At 55.6% G+C, this 24,448-nt stretch overlaps 2 protein-coding genes across 3 annotated transcripts in view; both read right to left on the bottom strand.

Moving 5' to 3' along the window:
• LOC146808596 (tyrosinase-like) overlaps nucleotides 1-24,448 on the bottom strand; it is a 414,148-nt gene that overhangs the window by 267,461 nt on the left and 122,239 nt on the right. The window lies entirely within an intron of this gene.
• On the bottom strand, nucleotides 3,246-22,865 carry LOC146808597 (uncharacterized). The gene is made up of 3 exons (XM_085620673.1): nucleotides 22,854-22,865; nucleotides 5,942-6,215; nucleotides 3,246-4,614 (listed from the first exon to the last, which is right to left on the bottom strand). The coding sequence occupies exons 1-3, from the start codon at nucleotides 22,863-22,865 to the stop codon at nucleotides 3,401-3,403; spliced, it is 1,500 nt and encodes a 499-aa protein (XP_085476799.1). The 3' UTR covers nucleotides 3,246-3,400.

Raw genomic sequence — 24,448 nt, 5'->3', positions numbered from 1 at the left:
GGTAGCCGTGCGTCAGCACATACATCTAGAAAGAGAGGCCCTTCTTCCTGTCTGTAAAGCAGGCAGCCGTGCCAGCACATACATCTTCAGTTTACACTATGGTGCCGATCACAATCCGGTAAAAACCGGGTACGAACCGTCGGACGGAGCATATTCTCCGTCCGACGCGTACCCGGTCGTCAAAATATACAAACATGGAATTACGATTCGCACGGGTACACCATTACCGTACGAATCGTAAAAAAGACCGACCGAACAAAAAACACCTACCAATGCGATCCGGGAAATCGCCGACCTGACGTCGGGACGCACGCAGCCAGCCATTCACGAACCAGGAATCACGATTCGCACCGACGTCACCCCGCACGGTGAATATTTTGCGGCAGCCAAAAACTGCCGGGAAATCAGGACGACGCGAACAAGGACCACCAGTACGCGACGGACAGACGGCGACGCGAACAAGGAGGACCAGTACGTGACGGACACACAGGACGACGCCACCAAGGAGGACCCGTACGCGACAGGACGACGCGAAAAAGGAGGACCCGTACGCGACAGGACGACGCGAGCAAGGAGTACCAGTACGCGACGGACAGACATGGACCCGAACCTACGAGTCATCCCTGCCCTCATAGCAGTACACCTCCTCTACAGGTTACGACGCAGACGCCGCAGAAGGTCAGAATAACTAAGGGAGGGGGGAAAGTGGGGTGGGGTGGGGGTGGCACGACCAGGGCAGGCCACAAAACAACCACATGAGTGACACACTACACATGGCCTGGACATACCTGACTCCCATGCCCTGGTCACCACGAGGGGGTGGGGGCGTGTCCTGATAATCCAGCGACCGCCACAACGGAAGTCCGTCACCACGCGAACCGGCAACACAACCAGACAGGTACGTCCCGTACCCACGCCTGAAGAGCGTGGGTACGAGTCGGACCACGCCCACACACGTCACCCCAACAATGGCGGGACGGATCGCACCCACGTGGCAAAGGCCTGGGTACGGGCCGCACAAACATCACATAGCGTGGGGACGGATATGTACGGACCCTACCCCCACCCCGTATGCAAGGAGCGTACCCCCCAGCCCAACAGTGCAAGTACGACCCGTACCCCCACCCGCGGACGTACGGAGCGTACCCCCAGCCCAACAGTGTAAGTACGACCCGTACCCCCACCCGCGGACGTACGGAGCGTACCCCCAGCCCAACAGTGTAAGTACGACCCGTACCCCCACCCGCGGACGTACGGAGAGTACCCCCAGCCCAACAGTGTAAGTACGACCCGTACCCCCACCCGCGGATGCACGGAGCGTACCCCCAGCCCAACAGTGTAAGTACGACCCGTACCCCCACCCGCGGACGTACGGAGCGTACCCCCAGCCCAACAGTGTAAGTACGACCCGTACCCCCACCCGCGGACGCACGGAGCGTACCCCCAGCCCAACAGTGTAAGTACGACCCGTACCCCCACCCGCGGACGTACGGAGCGTACCCCCAGCCCAACAGTGTAAGTACGACCCGTACCCCCACCCGCGAATGCAAGGAGCGTACCCCCCTGCCCAACAGTGTAAGTACGACCCGTACCCCCACCCGCGGACGTACGGAGCGTACCCCCCATGCCAACAGTGTAAGTACGACCCGTACCCCCACCCGCGGACGGACGGAGCGTACCCCCAGCCCAACAGTGTAAGTACGACCCGTATCCCCACCCGCGGACGTACGGAGCGTACCCCCAGCCCAACAGTGTAAGTACGACCCGTACCCACACCCGCGGACGTACGGAGCGTACCCCCACCACACCAGTGTCAGTAGACTCGTACCCTCACCTCTAATGCAGTGTGCGTAACCCCACCGTGTATGTGCCAAGCGCACATATCCAGAAATCGGAGGTGTGTGTGCAGAGTCCACCCAGCAGTGCCCTGAGACAGGAGTGGTGGGTGTGGAGTCCTCCCAGCAGTGCCCTGAGACAGGAGGGGTGGGTGCCCATCACTCCCAGCAGTGCCCTGACACAGGAGGGGTGGGTGCAGAGTCCTCCCAGCAGTGCCCAGACACAGGAGGGGTGGGTGTGGAGTCCTCCCAGCAGTGCCCTGAGACAGGAGGGGTGGGTGCAGAGACCTCCCAGCAGTGCCCTGAGACAGGAGGGGTGGGTGTGGAGTCCTCCCAGCAGTGCCCTGACACAGGAGGGGTGGGTGCAGAGTCCTCCCAGCAGTGCCCTGACACAGGAGGGGTGGGTGCAGAGTCCTCCCAGCAGTGCCCTGACACAGGAGGGGTGGGTGCAGAGTCCTCCCAGCAGTGCCCAGACACAGGAGGGGTGGGTGGTGAGTCCTCCCAGCAGTGCCCAGAGACAGGAGGGGTGGGTGCAGAGTCCTCCCAGCAGTGTCCAGACCCAGGAGGGGTGGGTGGTGAGTCCTCCCAGCAGTGCCCAGAGACAGGAGGGGTGTGTGCAGAGTCCTCCCAGCAGTGTCCAGACCCAGGAGGGGTGGGTGCAGAGACCTCCCAGCAGTGCCCTGAGACAGGAGGGGTGGGTGGTGAGTCCTCCCAGCAGTGCCCTGAGACAGGAGGGGTGTGTGCAGAGTCCTCCCAGCAGTGTCCAGACCCAGGAGGGGTGTGTGCAGAGTCCTCCCAGCAGTGTCCAGACCCAGGAGGGGTGGGTGCAGAGTCCTCCCAGCAGTGCCCAGAGACAGGAGGGGTGTGTGCAGAGTCCTCCCAGCAGTGTCCAGACCCAGGAGGGGTGGGTGCAGAGTCCTCCCAGCAGTGTCCACACCCAGGAGGGGTGTAACACATGTGTGTGATGCCACAATTACCCACATCCATACTGCCTACAAGGGAACATGTCCCCATGAACTCATGTCAACTGACTCCACACACAAGTACAGTGATCACCAAGGATGCCACGATTGTTGCAGGTGGAGACATGGCCATGCATGCATGGCCAAAGTAGAAGGGCTCCGTCACACACACAGCTCATGTACACACAGCTCTGCGCTAAACATTGGGAACACCCTGCAGGGAAGAAACTGGGTACACAGAGGAAGGAATACACCCTGGGACAATTGAACCATGCAGTAACTGCTGACATGACCTAAGGAAGTTAGCCAACACCTTGTGATGGCACACAGATCCTAGGGTGGCCCCAAAGAGCAGAACACTACTACAAATCCCACACACCCAAAGCCTTAAACACCACCCAAAACAATGTAGCAGCCCCACCAACACCAATACCACCATAGCAGGAGTGTGATAATGAAAAAAAAAATAAGCTTTATTCAGCATGAGCACAATGTCCGTGGATCAAAGGCAGTTCAAAGTCAACAAAGGCCATAGGGCAGTCAATTATTCCCAGCTGCATGGGGGACACAGTGGGATGTGTGTCCCCTACCTTGCCTGCACAGTCAAATGGCATCGTCTTCCATACTGGTGAGGGCATCAGGGGGGGGGGAAGCAACAGGCACCGCAGGGACATCAGGGCAAAGGGGCGGCGTTGTGGGTGCAGGGATGGAGGACTCAACCACAGGGGGTGTGTCATGGCCAAAGGCGGAGGCCAGGATGGCACTACACACCTTAGCAAGGTCCTCCAGGGAGTCCCCTGCACCCGAAGTGACCTCAGGCCCCAAGGAGGGGGGGGGTTCAGAGAGATGGGTTGCAGCGCCACCGGGGGAGGGTGGAGACAGGGGGGGAGACTCAACCACCCTGACCGAGGACTTCCTTGACCGCTTGCGTGGTGGCGTAACTGTGGGGCTCAGGGACAGAGCGGCCATGAAGGAGTCCTTGGGGGAGATGTGGCCAGGAGAGCTGAGGGGAGGGGATTTGGAGGGAGTGGATTGTGTGGAATGCGGACTCCCACTCTGGCTGCGTGTCACACGTTTGCCCCCCGACCCAGTGGGTGTGCCTATCTCACCCTGTGTGTGCGTGTCAGGAGGAGTGCGGTGGACCTTCCCTGCTGGTGTGGTGCCTGTGTCTGTTGTGGTGGGTGCATGCCGACGTCTGGGTGTACGTGGGACAGGCATGGAAGTGGGAAGTGTGGATGGGGCAGGGGTAGGTGGGGGGAGGTCGCGCTGCAGGAGACCCACTGCTGCAGTCAGTGTGGAGTCTAGGGACCTCAGCAAGTTGCGTTGGTCAGCCTGCAAAGAATGAATGCCCTCCAAGAATGCCTCGATGTTGGTGAGGGTTTTCCCGTGGGAATGGAGGACATTCAGGATCGCAGCCTGACCAACCTGCATTTGCCGCTGGATGTCCATAGACTCAGCATTGGCGGCAGCAGTGGAGACAGGGGCAGGGGGTGCGGTGCCTGGCAGGAAGGAGACATGCGGTGACCGGGCACGCTGGGAAGGGACACGAGCAAGTGGGAGGCGGTTGGTGGGAACTGAGGGGGCGGTGGCAGGTGTTGTTCCACTGTCAGCTGCTGGTGCAGCCTCCGCCAACTCTGAGACATCCTCCTCAGACCTGTCAGCTTCGTAGTCTGATGTGCCAGTCGACAGGTCCTCGGCCACACTATCCTCCGCCTCTGTCCCACTCGATGTGCCAGCCCCGATGTCACGGCTGCCACTGGTGCTCGGTCCCTCCGCCTGGTCCGTGTCCATGTCTCCCTCTGTGTCCCCCGACGATGCTGTGGGCAGGGTGGAGAGACAGAAATTAATCAGACACCTGTACACATCTGTCACATGAGTCCAATCTACATAGTCAACATTGCATAGCCTGAAGAGGCAGATCCCTAACATCTGCAAAACAAGGTACCGATGTAGGGCATGAAACACAGTTGGTTGAGCCACCATGCCACTGAAATACCATGGAGAGCATGAGACAATAGCTGATGACAGGAAACGGAGTCTGACATAGCACCCAGGCCCTGGGGACAATCCTGCACTGCCTCTGCACCACACAGCGTTTGTGAAAATACCTATGACCAGGGACAATATCCATGAACTTGAGACACATGCTGCATAGGTAATGCTGCAAACATGCCCAACATAACTCGGTCACTGCACCTTGCGTGTGTGTCCAGTAACATCACACACTGTCCAGACCCAGCAATTAGGAATCAGGATTTGACACATAGGCATTGCCCGCCCCAAGCAACCCCCACACGATGCTAATTGCTGAGACACAGGTGGCACCAACATCTCATAGTCTGGGTGATAAACACAGTGGCAGGCAAAAGGCAAGATTGGACGCAAAACAGCAAAGGTGCGCCTGTACAAATAATGAGGTACCAGTGCCCATCCTCAGATGAGTATAACAAGACACACAGGCACTGGCAACTGTGAGTATGAAGAGGGACAATCAGGTCAGGCTGCACAGTGGACACCTGTACATAATAGCACGTCTATATACATGGTGACAGGGGACAATGGCACAGAGCACAACCTACGCTGTAGACAGTGAGAGTGTCCACGTTGATGATGACACAAACAACACTGAGGATAAGGTGCCCCAGGGGACAGTATTGGGCACGCAACTACATGCTACTGAATGGGAATGACTGCTACACACGTCACCATCCCTGCACTATGCGTAGCGCACACTCATGCACATCATGTCACAGGCCACTACATAGGACATGCGCGCTGTAAGGCATGACACATGAGAGACCAACTCCCATGTCTGGAGCCAGCATCAGTGCCAACTGACATGGAACCCACATGCAGTGAACTTGACAGTTCACAGGCAAGGTCCCACAACCTGTTACCCACCACCACCACCCATGATGCTACAGTCATTGTTCTCGTGGACAAAGCGCCAGCCTACATTACCTTGTGAAGGAGTGACTACACACAGACCAGGGAACACATTGCAAGGAGGGGAAGGGTGGCAGGGGCGCAGCGCTACACTTGGGCAAACTGGATGGGCACAGCACCTTTAAACCCTGCCAGTGAATTAATGCCACTGTGCCCTTACAAATGCCGGTGACACACAACAAACGCACATGTACCTACCCCCTTCCGCCTGCTGCATCGCCTGTAAGCGCCTCTCCAGGTCTGGAAAGACCACCGGCAGCACACGCCTGTGGAGGTGGGTCAGACGGCGGCGGCCGCGGTTCTTGTGGCTCTCAGGTGAGTCCCCCAGCAGGAGCCGTGCAATCCTCCGCGTCCAGCACCGGATATCCTGCCAGCGTTTCCTCACCTGGGACAGGCTCCGCCTCCGACCATCCACACGCCTCACGGCACTGACGGCGGTCAGCCAGATCTGCTCCTTGGCAGTGGCGCCTACCTGTGAGGAAGTACAAGTGACACCACATCAATACACCAGCCACATGTCACAGAGAGACATATGTGAACATAATAGCTGGTTACTACATGGCATGTAATGCAGCCAACGCATTGCACCTCTGTCATAGGGACATCATCCTCTGGTGAGGGAAAAGGCAGTACGTGCCATAGTGGGTACTCAGGTGGAATGATGGCAATGTCACAATCAATGATCAAGGCTCACACTGTGCATCACACCCACACCTCCTGTCTCAGGGCACTGCTGGGAGTGATAGGCCCCCACCCCTCCTGTCTCAGGGCACTGCTGGGAGTGATAGGCCCCCACCCCTCCTGTCTCAGGGCACTGCTGGGAGGACTCTGCACACACCCCTCCTGTCTCAGGGCACTGCTGGGAGTGATAGGCCCCCACCCCTCCTGTCACAGGGCACTGCTGGGAGTGACAGGCCCCCACCCCTCCTGTCTCAGGGCACTGCTGGGAGTGATAGGCCCCCACCCCTCCTGTCTCAGGGCACTGCTGGGAGTGATAGGCCCCCACCCCTCCTGTCTCAGGGCACTGCTGGGAGTGATAGGCCCCCACCCCTCCTGTCTCAGGGCACTGCTGGGAGGACTCTGCACACACACCTCCTGTCTCAGGGCACTGCTGGGAGGACTCTGCACACACCCCTCCTGTCTCAGGGCACTGCTGGGAGACATCAGGCACCCCCCCCCTGGTACCCCCCCGACAGTACATGGCATGTGTGTCACACCGGGTCACAATGCCTGAAGACACAGTCACAACATAGGGACAGTCTGTGGCAGTGGCCTATGCACTCACCTGATACCCTGGTCGCCCATACAGCATGGGGTACTGTGGGAGGATCACATCCAGCAGAGCCATGTTCTCCTCCAGGGTGAATGGCTGTGTCCTCTCCACAGCCCTTGACATGGTTCCAGGGAATCAGTAGCAGCAGCTTGGTCGACAAATGCAAAGATGTGCAGGCAAGTAATCCCTCATGGGACCTGGCTGCCTTATATGTGGCCTTCTGCCCAGTCTCATGCACAGGAGTACAGAGTGATTGGTCACTCACATTTGCATCCTATGTTTCCACCAATCCCTTCAAACCTAGCAGTCTGTGGGTTCTCTATCGGTTTCATTCTCCTGCATGATGTCAGCCCCACAAACACATTGCAACAAAGTAGAAGAATTCCAACTGACTTCTGCTGTGCACCTTCCAGAACAAAATCGAAATTTGAACCTGGTCGCCATGACAACCAGCATGCATGTAGGCCTTAATACTTGTCCCCTATGTAATTAGGAGAATCACACACAGGTACGGTGCGTTTCCGGGCCCTAGGGCACCCCAAATGCATGGCAACGGCCCGTACATGCATGCCTACGTTCAAAATCACTATGGTTCTGCACGCGTATGCGTACACGTAGTGGTACGGACCGTACACACGCATGTACGCTCACTATCACTATGGGTCTGCACGCGTATGCGTACACGTAGTGGTACGGACCGTACAAATGCCTGTACGCTCACTATCACTATGGGTCTGTGTACCCGTAGTGATAGTGAGCGTACATGCGAGTGTACGGTCCGTACCACTACGTGTACGCATACGCGTGCAGAACCATAGTGATAGTGAGCGTAGATGCGAGTGTACGGTCCGTACCACTACGTGTACGCATACGCGTGCAGAACCATAGTGATAGTGAGCGTAGATGCGAGTGTACGGCCCTCTCACTATGGGTCTGCACGCGTATGCGTACTCGTTGTGGTACGGACCGTACACACGCATGTACGCTCACTATCACTATGGGTCTGCACGCGTATGCGTACACGTAGTGGTACGGACCGTACAAATGCCTGTACGCTCACTATCACTATGGGTCTGTGTACCCGTAGTGATAGTGAGCGTACATGCGAGTGTACGGTCCGTACCACTACGTGTACGCATACGCGTGCAGAACCATAGTGATAGTGAGCGTAGATGCGAGTGTACGGTCCGTACCACTACGTGTACGCATACGCGTGCAGAACCATAGTGATAGTGAGCGTAGATGCGAGTGTACGGCCCTCTCACTATGGGTCTGCACGCGTATGCGTACTCGTTGTGGTACGGACCGTACAAATGCCTGTACGCTCACTATCACTATGGGTCTGTGTACCCGTAGTGATAGTGAGCGTAGATGCGAGTGTACGGTCCGTACCACTACGTGTACGCATACGCGTGCAGAACCATAGTGATAGTGAGCGTAGATGCGAGTGTACGGTCCGTACCACTACGTGTACGCATACGCGTGCAGAACCATAGTGATAGTGAGCGTACAGGCATTTGTACGGTCCGTACCACAACGAGTACGCATACGCGTGCAGAACCATAGTGATAGTGAGCGTACAGGCATTTGTACGGTCCGTACCACAACGAGTACGCATACGCGTGCAGACCCATAGTGAGAGGGCCGTACACTCGCATGTACGCTCACTATCACTATGGGTCTGCACGCGTATGCGTACTCGTTGTGGTACGGACCGTACAAATGCCTGTACGCTCGCCATCACGATGGGTACACATACGGCAGCACTCCCACAGTGATTGGGGAACATACACAGGCTCTCTTAGCAGCAGTACGCCGGTTTGTACACATCACTGTGGTGATAGTCGACACACAGGTAGGAATAGGGCGGACATACTTGTCCATGGATGGACATACTTGTCCAGGAATGGACATCAAGGCATCGTCTGTGCATTACTACATGTGTGGGGCACAGGTGTGACAGGCTGTGATGTGGAACATGCCTCCTGAGTGGAGGAGGCACCAGATGTATGATGAGATGTGTACAGGTGTACTGTGTGAGGGTGCAATGTGTGCCAGGCATGCCCTTGACTCCTTTGACATGTGTGCATGTCGTACTGCGCACTTGGGGTGAGCGTCACTGGCATGGCACGGACACCAACACACGGAAGTGTCCCATGATGCCCGGTACAGGGGTCATGACACCTGACTTGTCACTACCCACAGTGCACAATGTGACTATGTCATTTATGTGTCCGGGATTTACATCAGGTTGATGTTGTAGCACCCTCAAAATCTGCAGCCGTTGCAGCAACCAACATGTGTCTGTGTGTAGATTGTCATTGCACACTGTTCCGCACACCATGCCACATGTGGTATCTGATGTGAGGTGCACATGTATGCATGGGACACGGAGTAGCGTGACAAGGCCATGTCAGCATCCTCACAAGGAATGTGTGGTGAGTCATGACATGTGCACCTTCATGGCAAGGTGTGTGGGCAGGCCTAGTGTAATGTCATGTGACCTGTGGCTCCGGTGTTCCGCTACCAGTCTCTACAATCGGCATCCTACTTCTGCTGATGTGTGGGTGTATGTCACTTCTGTCTTGCGTCGGGCTGTTCACTTGCACTGGGACACAGCTATTCCCATGGCGTGGCATGGGGAGGTTCTCAATCACCGTGTGTAGCTGGGTCTTGGAAGGAGTGTCACCTTGCATCCATACGTGTCCTGGGCATGTAGCACATGCCTGACTCCCTATGTGGCATGTGTGTATTGGCAGATTTACATGTGCTCAGTAGACATGAGTTGTTCTCGTAGTGCACTCACTCTTCCTTGTCACTTCCAAATTACTGCAGAGCGCCTCCTGTTGCCCGAAGAATTCCAGACTTGGCCACCATGCAGGAGAATGACAGGATCCGGCTCTACCGCTTCACCCAACCGTTGATTCTGGAGCTGACGGCGAGACTGGCACCACACCTGCAACCGCAGCACAGGTATCCTACGGCACTGACACCCCAGCTGAAGGTAATGGCTGCCCTACATTTCCTTGCCACGGGTACCTTCCAATATACCATAGCTCATGTTGGTGGCATGTCCCAGAGCATGTTCAGCGGTGTGCTGCATGATTTCTTGGAGGCCATGTTGATTCACCTGGATGACTTCATCAAGTTCCCAACCCCTGAACAGATGACTGAGGTCAAACGTGGTTTCTATGCCCTGGGAGGGATGCCCCATGTCATTGGGTCCATAGATGGGACACATGTAGGTTTGGTACCACCACACGCACGGGAGGTGGCGTACCGCAATCGGAAGCACTACCACTCCATCAATGCCCTTGTGGTGTGTCTGTCCAACATGGTGATTTCACATGTCTGTGCTCGTTTTCCAGGATCAGCACACGATGCCTACATCATGAGGCGTAGCGGGATGCCTGATATGATGATGCAGCTGCGCAACGAACGTGCATGTGTTGTTGGTGGGTACAGTCTGTCTGTCCTGTATTCTGTTTGGCCGAGCAGCACTACCGCTTCGCCTGTTCTAACGATATCCATGTGCTTTCCATTTAGGGGACGCTGGCTATCCCAACATGCCTTGGCTGCTGACACCTCTCCGCAACCCCATCACGCCGGCCCAGCTCCGCTACAACACCGCCCATGGCCGGACAAGGCGAGTGATAGAGAGGACGTTTGGCATGCTGAAGAGCCGATTCCGGTGCCTCCACAAGACCGGCGGCGCACTCCCATATGCCCCGGCGAAGGTCTGCAAGATCTTCATGGTCTGCTGCATGCTGCACAACATGGCAGTTGAAAGAGCTGTGCCCCTCATCCTGGATCAAGATGACGAGGACCATCCACCCGTGGAGGACGAAGGGCTTGGCAATGGGGCTAGTGATGTGGAGGATGTGGAGCCGCAAGAGGACATCCGGACTCGGCTCATACGCGACTTCTTTGCTTAGTGGTGAGTACCAGGGTCTGAGTGTGCACGCATTGGTCCCCGTGTGGCATGCGTTGTGATGTGTGTCTCCACCTGCATGTATGGCACGTGGGTCAGAGGTGTGTGTGGGTGTGTCACTGGAGTGATGGTGGCAGTGATGGTAGTATTTCCCCAGACATAATTGTGACCTAGCATGTTGTCATACATACATGTGTCGAGTACATGCACATGCAAGTGGCTGTGCTTCTTGTGGCTGACTTCTTGTGTGTCTCTCTTCCCCAGGTACCTGCGCATGCCGTTTGCTGGTTGCATTGTTGTGGCACTGCTATTCCTCATGGACATGGCATCGTGGGCTGACTCAGCGTTACAGGCACGGACACGTTTGGAAGTCTCCATGGGGTAAGGGATGCATCTGGGGTGTATTGGGTGTGGCAGTTGTTCACGATGTGTGCACACTGCCCCGGTCGGGGTTTGGGTCCTCTGCAGACATGTGGCATCCCCATGGGACACGACATGCAGCTGGGTACACCTGAATAGATGGGCTGCCTGGTTGTCAGTCATCAGTGATGGGATGGTGGATTGTGATGAAGGCATCAATGTGTGTGACACTGCCCTCGGACACATACGGTTAACATTGTCTTGACATGGCGTGGGACTTCCACATCAGCGGATGTATGGTGTATGGCAGGCTCTCCGTGAGCAGCTGTGGGTATTTAGCTATTATCCGACACTTGTGTGCCAGTTCCATGGCTATCACGCATTTGTGCTGCAGAAGGGGGGTGCCAGTGTTGGAGCCACATGTTACTCCACATGATGTGTTCATGTGTACTTCAAGTTGCCTCTGCAATCCCAAACACATGACTATTAAAGGTGTCCCTATGCCTCCAAGGTGCCTCTTCTCAGTCAATGCTGGTGTGTTGGCACGGTGCATCCTGCATGTCTGGCATGGTATTCCCTGATTGTGGCTATGTGTCAATGTGTCGAGTGGCAAGATGCAAGCTGTGTGTGTGTGCTGAGACTGTGTAATGGGCATGATGTCCATGACTGTGTGGGTATTGTGACATGTGCCATCCCCATGCATCCAACGTTGTCCATGACCCCATTCTCTGCATCCACCGGACTCAAGCTTGCAGGACATGGTTCTGCCACCTGTCTACACGTACCTGGGTGCCCCCCAGGACACGGGCCAGGATCCCTGACCTCTGCGCATGACTGTTGCTGTACTCAATGTGTCTGTCAGCACGGTTGTTCGGCCACCCCCTCAGCTGGTTCTGACCATCACGGGTGTGTATGGTGCTCCATGTCTGTCTTGCCTAGAAAACTGTGACCCATGTGTCCTGTGCCAGACTCAGGCCCCAGGGTGTGGATGGTTGAAGTGAACAGATGACTCAGGCATGTTTAGACTGTACAAGACACATGTTAGGTAATAATGCTACCAGCAGGCATCTACTCTTAATAGTGTGATTTATTATTGGGGGGGGGGGGCCAAGTGAGGGCCTTTCCGGGATTAGGGAATCCAAAGTTCAGTAGGGGAGTTGGTGTCCTTGCCATTGGAAATCCTCAGAGTCCATGCCACAGTCTTTGTCAACATTGGTCAGCCAGTGACCAGCAGGGCCATGTGGCAGAGAATGTCTCTTGATGCTGTGATGCTGTTGCTCCAGTGGGCCAGGTGCCAGGCCAGGTGTCCTGGGAGATGGTGATGTAGCAGCCACCCTCACGGTCCTTTCCGTGGACGACCCGGCTTCCTGCGGGGAACCTCAGCAGCAGGCCGTGACGACGTCTGGGATGCTCCGTCGGATGTTTCCTCCTCCTCCTCATGATCCCTCCCTGTGGGTGGTGATGTTCTCCGCCTTCTGGCACAGGGAGGGTCGGCCATGGTGTCGGCCATCCGACGGAGTTCAGCGTGAATCCCCTGGGACGCCGTCACTTGCTCAGCCTGTCTGTCCTCCATCCTCCGTTGGTGTAGCTGTAGACAGGCTATTAGCTCCGCATGTTGCTGGGCCTGCTGGACCTTGATCCCCTCGAGGACGGACACAACCTGGGCCATGCCCGTGGTGTCCTGCCGGTATGAGTCCAGGATGTTACGGACATGGGAAAATACCGGATCCCCAGCCAACTGGTCAGGCTCGCGCCTCCGCCGCTCTCCACTCCCACCACCCCTGCCCACTTGCGTCTGGCCTGCACTTGTGGGCACATGGGGTCTCCGGGACCCCTGAGGGGTGGCATTGGCGTTGTCGCCTGCCTCCTCCTGGGTGCCCGGGACACCGTGTCCCTCCTGGCGAGCCTGGCTGCATTGTGGTGTTGGGGCAGGGATCCTGGGTGTCTCCTGGGATGTGGCAGGAGTGGGGGTGGTGGTTGGCACGGTTGTACCTGACGCAGGTGCTGCAGGTGGTTGGACACCAGAGGGGCCAGGTCGGTCGGGGTCGTCCGCAGAGTGGTGAGAGTGGTCGCTGCCGGTGGGATCGGTCTCCTGCAGATCCGGGTCCTGTGAGTGTTCCCCCCCAGTGTTGGGGGGTGCAGCACGACGTTGACCTGTGTGTGAGAGAGACAATGTTACTTTTGATCCATGCAACATCCATGTTTCATCCGTTACAAAGTTGGCACATTTCCTCTTGGAATTAGGATCTGTCTTGCATTCCACTCACAGTGCACTTGTGCATGTGTGTGTCCCTTGGGCACCAATTTGGCCCCTTTAACTATGTGTGGCACAGTCTTACTTGCTGCGTCAAGTGTGACTGCAGTCAGCAGTGGAGTGTGCATGTGTGCCGAGCTATGCGTTTGCGCCTTCCTTGTAGCACTGTACATGTGCACATGGAGTGGATCCACACACTCATATGATGCAGGTGGCTGTCCTTGTGCTCGTGTACAGGTTGTAACATGGCCGTGCGTTTTGCCATGATGAAGAGGGGGGGTTCTGGCACTGGGCACCCTTGTCTACATGCACGCAGTCCACCTGCTGACGAGCAGACATTCCCACACACCAAAGGACTGATTTGCTCTCCCTGTGTCTCCCTCCTTCTCTGTCCCCCTCTCCCTCCCTCTCTGTCCCCCTCTCCCTCCCTCTGTGTCCCCCTCTCCCTCCCTCTGTGTCCCCCTCTCCCTCCCTCTGTGTCCCCCTCTCCCTCCCTCTGTGTGTCAGCCTCCTCCCTCTGTCCATCTTCCTGTGTCTCCCTCCCTCTGTGTCCCCCTCTCCCTCCCTCTGTGTGTCAGCCTCCTCCCTCTGTCCATCTTCCTGTGTCTCCCTCCCTCTGTGTCCCCCTCTCCCTCCCTCTGTGTGTCAGCCTCCTCCCTCTGTCCATCTTCCTGTGTCTCCCTCCCTCTCTGTCCCCCTCTCCCTCCCTCTCTGTCCCCCTCTCCCTCCCTCTCTGTCCCCCTCTCCCTCCCTCTGTGTGTCAGCCTCCTCCCTCTGTCCATCTTCCTGTGTCCCCCTCCCTCTCTGTCCCCCTCTCCCTCCCTCTCTGTCCCCCTCTCCCTCCCTCTGTGTGTCAGCCTCCTCCCTCTGTCCATCTTCCTGTGTCTCCCTCCCTCTGTGTCCCCCTCTCCCTCCCTCTGTGTGTCAGCCTCCTCCCTCTGTCCATCTTCCTGTGTCTCCCTCCCTCTCTGTCCCCCTCTCCCTCCCTCTCTGTCCCCCTCTCCCTCCCTCTCTGTCCCCCTCTCCCTCCCTCTGTGTGTCAGCCTCCTCCCTCTGTCCATCTTCCTGTGTCCCCCTCCCTCTCTGTCCCCCTCTCCCTCCCTCTCTGTCCCCCTCTCCCTCCCTCTGTGTGTCAGCCTCCTCCCTCTGTCCATCTTCCTGTGTCTCCCTCCCTCTCAGTCCCCCTCTCCCTCCCTCTGTGTCCCCCTCTCCCTCCCTCTGTGTCCCCCTCTCCCTCCCTCTGTGTGTCAGCCTCCTCCCTCTGTCCATCTTCCTGTGTCTCCCTCCCTCTGTGTCCCCCTCTCCCTCCCTCTGTGTGTCAGCCTCCTCCCTCTGTCCATCTTCCTGTGTCTCCCTCCCTCTGTGTCCCCCTCTCCCTCCCTCTGTGTGTCAGCCTCCTCCCTCTGTCCATCTTCCTGTGTCTCCCTCCCTCTCTGTCCCCCTCTCCCTCCCTCTGTGTGTCAGCCTCATCCCTCTGTCCATCTTCCTGTGTCTCCCTCCCTCTCTGTCCCCCTCTCCCTCCCTCTCTGTCCCCCTCTCCCTCCCTCTCTGTCCCCCTCTCCCTCCCTCTGTGTGTCAGCCTCCTCCCTCTGTCCATCTTCCTGTGTCCCCCTCCCTCTCTGTCCCCCTCTCCCTCCCTCTCTGTCCCCCTCTCCCTCCCTCTGTGTGTCAGCCTCCTCCCTCTGTCCATCTTCCTGTGTCTCCCTCCCTCTGTGTCCCCCTCTCCCTCCCTCTGTGTGTCAGCCTCCTCCCTCTGTCCATCTTCCTGTGTCTCCCTCCCTCTCTGTCCCCCTCTCCCTCCCTCTCTGTCCCCCTCTCCCTCCCTCTGTGTGTCAGCCTCCTCCCTCTGTCCATCTTCCTGTGTCCCCCTCCCTCTCTGTCCCCCTCTCCCTCCCTCTCTGTCCCCCTCTCCCTCCCTCTGTGTGTCAGCCTCCTCCCTCTGTCCATCTTCCTGTGTCTCCCTCCCTCTCAGTCCCCCTCTCCCTCCCTCTGTGTCCCCCTCTCCCTCCCTCTGTGTCCCCCTCTCCCTCCCTCTGTGTGTCAGCCTCCTCCCTCTGTCCATCTTCCTGTGTCTCCCTCCCTCTGTGTCCCCCTCTCCCTCCCTCTGTGTGTCAGCCTCCTCCCTCTGTCCATCTTCCTGTGTCTCCCTCCCTCTGTGTCCCCCTCTCCCTCCCTCTGTGTGTCAGCCTCCTCCCTCTGTCCATCTTCCTGTGTCTCCCTCCCTCTCTGTCCCCCTCTCCCTCCCTCTCTGTCCCCCTCTCCCTCCCTCTCTGTCCCCCTCTCCCTCCCTCTGTGTGTCGGCCTCCTCCCTCTGTCCATCTTCCTGTGTCTCCCTCCCTCTCTGTCCCCCTCTCCCTCCCTCTCTGTCCCCCTCTCCCTCCCTCTGTGTGTCAGCCTCCTCCCTCTGTCCATCTTCCTGTGTCTCCCTCCCTCTCAGTCCCCCTCTCCCTCCCTCTGTGTCCCCCTCTCCCTCCCTCCGTGTGTCACCCTCTGTCACCTTGGCCCAGCTTCCTGGGCACACACTGTTAGCAGATCTTTGAGTGGCCCTTGGCCTGTTGATGTGAGTTTGTTTCTGATCTCCAGGCACCCATTTTGTCTGCTGTGTGTCTGTGCGCTGCTGCTGTGGTGGTGTGTGCTGCCACTCTTTCACACTGTTGGCTGTTCATTAGCTGCTGGCATGTGCAAAACAGTGCCTTCACCCCCATGTGTTGATGCAAGGCATCCGCCATTTGCTGGCAAGTCATTCCTGTGTTGGGACACAGTGTTTGTCTGGCTGTGACCTAGGCCATATGGGCAGAGGGCATTGTTGTCTGCTTTGGAGTCGCACTATGTGATTCTTGGTGCCCACACTCCCGCCATCCGGGTTACCGTGTCATGTGTTGTTGTCTTCTGTGGCCTGTGACTTGACATTGTCCAGCTGGGTGCATGGGGCATGGTGGCAGCAGTGGCATGTGCCTGCTCATGGAGTGTGGTTGAGTAATGCGATGGCTTGTGGTGTTTGCGTGCCTGTTATTAATTTTGGTTGTGGTTGCAGTTCCCCCCATGTGAGGTGCGTTGTTTGTGTACTCACCCGGGTCTCGGAGTCCTTCTACTCCTTCAACTGCCTCCACCGGCAGTATGGCCATCAACCTCTCCTCCCAGGGATGGTACTGTACGGGTCTGCGGGAGGGCCCTCCTCCGGTGGCGTTGGCCTGGTCGTGTTCCTCCTGTCTCTTGGCTCTGACCCTCCTCCGCAGATCGTACCACCTGTTCTGGCAATCCTGCTTGGTCCTCCTGGTGTCCGCAACAGCATTCACAGCATCGACGATGGTCTGCCACATGGCTGTTTTGGCTGCCTGGCTGGTGCTTCTGACCAATGTTCCAAAGATCTGTGGCTCGACTCTGAGGATTTGATCAACAAGGACCTCCAACTCTCGGTGACTGAACTTTGGATTCTTGGTAGTGGGCATGGTGAGGGGTGTGGGTGGGGATGGTGTGGGTGTGGGGGGTGTGTGGATGTTGGGGGGGGGTGTGGATGGTTGTGTGTGTGTGTGAATGTGATGAGAGGGTGTTTGTGAGGGTGGTCGTGTGAAGGTGTGCAAGTGTAAGATGTGGTGTCGCTTGTAGTCTGGTTCTGTGGTGTCTGGCAGCAGTGGGTCTGTTGCAAAGGCTCATGGTTTGTGTGTGTGGGCCCTTTTTATTGGTCCATGGGTGGGTGTGGCAGTGTTTGAATTTTGGGTGGGTGTGTTATAAGGAGTGGTGGTGTATTGGGCCTCTGTTTGTTTTTGACAGTTGCAGGTCAGTGATTGTGTTATTTTAGTGGTTGTTGGCCATGTTTAGTGGCTGTGTGCCTTTCGAATGGTGTATTGTTGAGTTGTTTTGTTTTGTCCTTGTTGTGTACGTGCGTTTTGAGCGTGTGTACGGTGTGTACATGGGCCATTTGGTTGTACGATTTGGTCCTTGTGTGTGGCTTTGTACGACTCGTACATGCGGTTGTGATGTTGGGGCATGGGGTGCGCTCCGTACTTAGGAGGTTGTGTTGGGGGTGCGCCAGGAACGTACTGGGGTGGGGGTACGACTGGAACGTACTGGGGTGTACATAGACGGTGGTACGACACGTACAGGGGTGGGGGGGTGTACATAGACGGTGGTACGACACGTACAGGGGTGGGGGGTGTACATTGACGGTGGTACGACACGTACAGGGGTGGGGGGGTGTACATTGACGGTGGTACGACACGTACTGGGGTGGGGGTACGACTGGAACGTACTGGGGTGTACATAGACGGTGGTACGACACGTACAGGGGTGGGGGGGTGTACATTGACGGTGGTACGACACGTACAGGGGTGGGGGGGTGTACATTGACGGTGGTACGACACGTACTGGGGTGGGGGGGTGTACATTGACGGTGGTACGACACGTACTGGGGTGGGGGTACGACTGGAACGTACTGGGGTGTACATAGACGGTGGTACGACACGTACAGGGGTGGGGGGTGTACATAGACGGTGGTACGACACGTACAGGGGTGGGGGGTGTACATTGACGGTGGTACGACACGTACAGGGGTGGGGGGGTGTACATTGACGGTGGTACGACACGTACAGGGGTGGGGGGGTGTACATTGACGGTGGTACGACACGTACTGGGGTGGGGGTACGACTGGAACGTACTGGGGTGTACATAGACGGTGGTACGACACGTACAGGGGTGGGGGGGTGTACATTGACGGTGGTACGACACGTACAGGGGTGGGGGGGTGTACATTGACGGTGGTACGACACGTACTGGGGTGGGGGTACGACTGGAACGTACTGGGGTGTACATGGACGGTGGTACGACACGTACAGGGGTGGGGGGGTGTACATAGACGGTGGTACGACACGTACAGGGGTGGGGGGGTGTACATAGACGGTGGTACGACACGTACAGGGGTGGGGGGTGTACATTGACGGTGGTACGACACGTACAGGGGTGGGGGGGTGTACATTGACGGTGGTACGACACGTACTGGGGTGGGGGTACGACTGGAACGTACTGGGGTGTAGGTAGACGGGGCTGTGACACGTACTGGGGTGGGGGTGTGGCTCGAACGTACTGGGGTGTAGGTACACGGGGGTACGACACGTACTGGGGTGGGGGTGCGACTGGAACGTACTGGGGTGTACATAGACGGTGGTACGACACGTACAGGGGTGGGGGGGTGTACATAGACGGTGGTACGACACGTACAGGGGTGGGGGGGTGTACATAGACGGTGGTACGACACGTACAGGGGTGGGGGGTGTACATTGACGGTGGTACGACACGTACAGGGGTGGGGGGGTGTACATTGACGGTGGTACGACACGTACTGGGGTGGGGGTACGACTGGAACGTACTGGGGTGTACATAGACGGTGGTACGACACGTACAGGGGTGGGGGGGTGTACATTGACGGTGGTACGACACGTACAGGGGTGGGGGGGTGTACATTGACGGTGGTACGACACGTACTGGGGTGGGGGTACGACTGGAACGTACTGGGGTGTAGGTAGACGGGGCTGTGACACGTACTGGGGTGGGGGTGTGGCTCGAACGTACTGGGGTGTAGGTACACGGGGGGTACGACACGTACTGGGGTGGGGGTGCGACTGGAACGTACTGGGGTGTACATAGACGGTGGTACGACACGTACAGGGGTGGGGGGGTTTACATTGACGGTGGTACGACACGTACTGGGGTGGGGGTACGACTGGAACGTACTGGGGTGTACATAGACGGGTGGGGGTATACATATACGGGGGGTACGTGTCGGACGTACGGGGGCTGGGGGGAGTGTTGGGCGCGTATGCGGGCACATGTCTCCATGGTTGCTATTGGTGTTCGGTGCGGACGGTGTTTTTTCCATACGGTTGTAGGCTCGGACGCACGGGATGGATCGTGATTCCTCGGTCGGACTTGGATTTTTACGTTTGTAAGGTAAATCGTCCGAGGACGTGTCGGACACATTTTCCGACCCGAGGACGTGTGGGGAATGATTCCCGGTGCGGGTCGTATGGACTTTTTACCATGCGAATCGTGATTGCCAGTTCGTACGGCACTTGTACGATTCGTACGGTAAAAAGACCCGATACGAGTCGCACGGGGGAATTTTTTACCGGATCGTGATCGGCACCTATGAAGAGAGGTCCTGCTTCCTGTCAGTGAAGCAGGCAGCCGCGCGCCAGCACATACATCTTCAGTTTACACTAGGAAGAGAGGCCCTGCTTCCTGTCAGGGAAGCAGGCAGCCGTACGTCAGCGCATACATCTTCAGTTTACACTAGGAAGAGAGGCCCTGCTTCCTGTCAGGGAAGCAGGCAGCTGTGCGTCAGCACATACATCTTCAGTTTACACTAGGAAGAGAGGCCCAGCTTCCTGTCAGGGAGGCAGGCAGCCATGCGTCAGCACATACATCTTCAGTTTACACTAGGAAGAGAGGCCCTGCTTCCTGTCAGTGAAGCACGTAGTCACGCACCAGCACATACATCTTGGAAGAGAGGCCCCGCTTTCTGTCAATGAAGCAGGCAGACAAGCGTCAGCACATACATCTTCAGTTTACACTAGGAAGCGAGGTCCTGCTGCTGGAGCAGAGTTTTCTTTTAGAAAATTCTGGGGCTTTTGAAGCTCTGGCATGTCTATGCGTTTTATTAATTTTATTAATAATTAACAATTAATTATTTGTCTTGTGTAAGTATGTCTCACTAATCAACTTTTTTGTCCTAACACAAGAGAAAGTTACATGAGGGTTAGCTTATGTGTGCTGTTTATGTATTTACAATAACGTGCAAGTTTTCATGTTTAAACGTTGCTGTGTGCTATTTATTTTGAGCACAAAACGCTGTCAGAATTAATGCTTTTTATGTCGCAAAGCTAGATAAATGCACACACATAAGGGTATTAGTGGGGTTAACACTGTTTAATCATTATGTTGTATTAACGTTGTTTTATTTCTTTTAAATTGAGATGGTCTATTGTGGCCTATGGAGGCCTAATCTATGATGGCTGATTTGGGAGCCTGGCCTCGAGTGAATATTTCTGTGATGTGGCAAGAGGGACCCCTGCTGGAAAAAGGTTGAAGACAACTGACCATAGTCCTTCTATGAAATTTTCCATGAGGACGGCAGCAGCTTTGGGTGTACTCCAAGAAAAGTGAAAGTGTCCTTGGCTTTCTCAAAGGACAAAGGAGCCTTAGAGGGAAACTCTGAACTGTGGCTCGATGGCCGAGGAGGAATCGGATTAAAAGTGTTACATGTTTTATTTCCTTGGTTCCTGTTCCGTAGTTTATGCCTTGTGACTTTCCCTGAGCGGAGATTTCCAGATGTAGCAAAGCTACATTTCTTCCTTCTCGTTCTGCTCGGTGATACAGTTTATTCAGCCAACTTTATGTGTGTTTCTATTGTATTTTCCATTATAAAAACTGTTAGTTTAGGGAGGGCTCTCCCCACTCTTTTGGCCACCTTCACGCGTTGCTGAGGTTCGATGCTGAGGACTCTGTTCGGTCCTGAGAGACTTTACCGAGAGACTGGTCCTGACCCGTTCTGACACTTAGTTAGAATAGGTAATTATGAGAAATGATTTATTCTGATTGATTTTACTTTGACTAATTTAGATAAAGCAATATAACTTTTAAACATGGTGTTGAATATTCTTTCTTGTCAATTATTGTGTACATTTTTGATTATTGTTGTATAGATTATAGAGTATGTTTAGGGACAACCACTATAATCAGGTCCTATCGCTTAGATATAGATGCAGGGTGGTTTAGGTGTTTTCTTCCCACAGGTTTATTGCTGGTAGAGTATTCGAGCGTATGTTAGTGAAATGGGCCCTAGCGTATGATGAATGTATGTGCGTGTAACTGTGAGATTACTCTATCTGTGGTAGTGGGCATATTTTTGATACCCTGATCTCTATCAATTTCTCTGGTAGCAGAGGATGGTTGTAGATGGTTGTCTTGATCTGATAAGATAAGATTGCTTGTATATTGGCTTATTGATTATTGATTTATTTTGATGTTGTTGGTATATGTACTAATACTATATGTTGGAGTCGTAATGTTGAGTTATATGTAGTGCTTCTGGAACTTGGAAGCTGTGGAAGCAGTTCCGTAGTAGGGCAGGAAAAGGTGTATATGCTGCTCTCGGGAAAGACGGGATTGTAAGGAATTACGTGTGACAATTGAAGTTGCGCGTTCACATTGTCTGGGTTCGGAATTAGTGACATCGTCGTATGTTACTATTAGACATTTCTGGTATGTAAGGAGTGTGTATCGTAGTGAAGGTTATCTGTGAAACTCTGGTCTTAAGTCCCAGGGATCCGTAAGGATTACCGTTAAAGCTTATCGCGGGAGGAGTAATAGGCACCATCACATACATCTTCAGTTTACACTAGGAAGAGAGGCCCTGCTTCCTGTCAGGGAAGCAGGCAGCCGTACGTCAGCGCATACATCTTCAGTTTACACTAGGAAGAGAGGCCCTGCTTCCTGTCAGGGAAGCAGGCAGCCGCGCGCCAGCAGGCAGCCGTACGTCAGCGCATACATCTTCAGTTTACACTAGGAAGAGAGGCCCTGCTTCCTGTCAGTGAAGCAGACAGCCGCGCAGCACCACATGCACCTTCAGTTTACACTAGGAAGAGAGGCCCAGCTTCCTGTCAGGGAGGCAGGCAGCCATGCGTCAGCACATACATCTTCAGTTTACACTAGGAAGAGAGGCCCTGCTTCCTGTCAGTGAAGCAGGCAGCCGTGCATCAGCGCATACATCTTCAGTTTACACTAGGAAGAGAGGCCCTGCTTCCTGTCAGGGAAGCAGGCAGCCGTGCGTCAGCACATACATCTTGAGTTTACACTAGGAAGAGAGGGCTCAGTGCCCGTCAGTGAAGCAGGCAGCCATAAGTCAGCGCATACATCTTCAGTTTACACTAGGAAGAGAGGCTGGCAGCCGTGCGTCAGCACATACATCTAGGAAGAGAGGCCCTGCTTCCTGTCTGTAAAGCAGGCAGCCGAGCCAGCACATACATCTTCAGTTTACACTACGAAGAGGGGCCCTGCTTCCTGTCAGTGAAGCAGGCAGCCGTGCGTCAGCACACACATCTTCAGTTTACACTAGGGAGAGAGGCCTTGCTTCCTGTCAGTGAAGCAGGCAGCCACGCACCACCACATACATCTTGTACCTACATCAAATAGAGGTGCCTCCCTTCATGTCATTTAAGCAAGCAGCAGCACATGCATCTTGGGTCTACATCAGGAAGAGAGGCCTCCGTGCCCGTCAGTGAAGCAGGCAGCCACGCACCAGCACATACATCTTCAGTTTACACTAGTTAAAAAGGCCTCTGTGCCCGTCAGTGAAGCAGGCATCCACGCACCAGCACATACATCAATTGTGTGTCTTTTGCTTTCTCGCCCTTAGTGCGCCAGGTATGTCCAGACATGGGTCCTGGGCTCACTGTGCCACTGGAATCAAGCTATCCTGGCTGAAGAGGGGTGAAACCCCGAAACCGGTCCTAGGATGCTTGTTTCCGTTCCAGGGAGGACCTGGCTTGGCAGTTGGGGCTGGACTGTTACCATGAGGCAAAGGGTCAAGACTGATTTGCATATCGCCAGGTCTAAACTTGGGTGGCAAGGTGAGCAATAGAATGATGGATTTAACCCAGATCTCTTGACTGGGGGTGAATGTTTTGATTTGTTCTGCATTCCGTCCATCAGTTGTGTGTCTTTTGCTTTCTCGCCCTAAGTGCACCAGGTATGCCCAGACGTGGGTCCTGGGCTCACTGTGCCACAGGAATCAAGCTTTCCTGGCTGAAGAGGGGCGAATCCCCGAAACCGGTCCAAGGACACTGGTTTCCGGTCCAGGGAGGACCTGGCTTGGCAGTTCGGGCTAGACTGTTCCCATGAGGCACAGGGTCAAGACTGATTTGCATATGGCAGGTCTAAACTGGGGTGGCATGGTGAGCAAAAGAATGATGGATTTAACCCAGATCTCTTGACTGGGGGTGAATGTTTTGATTTGTTCATCTTCAGTTTACACTAGGAAGTGAGGCCTCTGTGCCCGTCAGTGAAGCAGGCAGTCACACAGCAGCACATACATCTTGTACCTACATCAAACAGAGGGGCCTCACATCCTGTCAGTGAAGCAGGGAGCATGGAGCCAGCATATGCATCCTAGGTCCACATCATGAAGAGAGGCCTCCGTTCCTCTCAGTAAAGAAGGGAGCCAGAAGCGCGTGCCAGCATGTGCATCGTGGGTCTGCTTCATTGGAGTGACCTACCCGCCAGTTAGAGCGGCCTACCCTCATCAGAGTGACCTACCCTCAAGTTAGAGCGGCCTACCCTAATCAGAGTGACCTACCCTCAAGTTAGAGTGGCCTACCCTCATCAGAGTGGCCTACCCTCATCAGAGTGACCTACCCTCAAGTTAGAGCAGCCTACCCTCATTAGAGTGACCTACCCTCAAGTTAGAGCGGCCTACCCTCATTAGAGTGACCTACCCTCAAGTTAGAGCGGCCTACCCTCTTTAGAGTGACCTACCCTCCAGTTAGAGTGGCCTACCCTCATCAGAGGGACCTACCCTCAAGTTAGAGCGGCCTACCCTCATCAGAGTGACCTACCCTCAAGTTAGAGTGGCCTACCCTCATCAGAGTGACCTACCCCCCAAGTTAGAGCAGCCTACCCTCATCAGAGTGACCTACCCTCAAGTTAGAGCAGCCTACCCTCATTAGAGTGACCTACCCTCAAGTTAGAGCGGCCTACCCTCATTAGAGTGACCTACCCTCAAGTTAGAGCGGCCTACCCTCTTTAGAGTGACCTACCCTCCAGTTAGAGTGGCCTACCCTCATCAGAGGGACCTACCCTCAAGTTAGAGCGGCCTACCCTCATCAGAGTGACCTA

This window comes from Triturus cristatus, chromosome 8 (genome assembly GCF_964204655.1).
Source record: "Triturus cristatus chromosome 8, aTriCri1.1, whole genome shotgun sequence".
NCBI lineage: Eukaryota > Metazoa > Chordata > Amphibia > Caudata > Salamandridae > Triturus > Triturus cristatus.
This window is presented reverse-complemented; position numbering and strand designations above follow the sequence as displayed.

Bases quoted from the DNA above. Each gene is read 5' to 3' on its own strand.
- LOC146808597 (XM_085620673.1), bottom strand. The intron at 4,615-5,941 runs GTAGGTACATGT...CCCTGCCCACAG, and splicing joins GATGCAGCAGGCGGAAGGGG to CATCGTCGGGGGACACAGAG.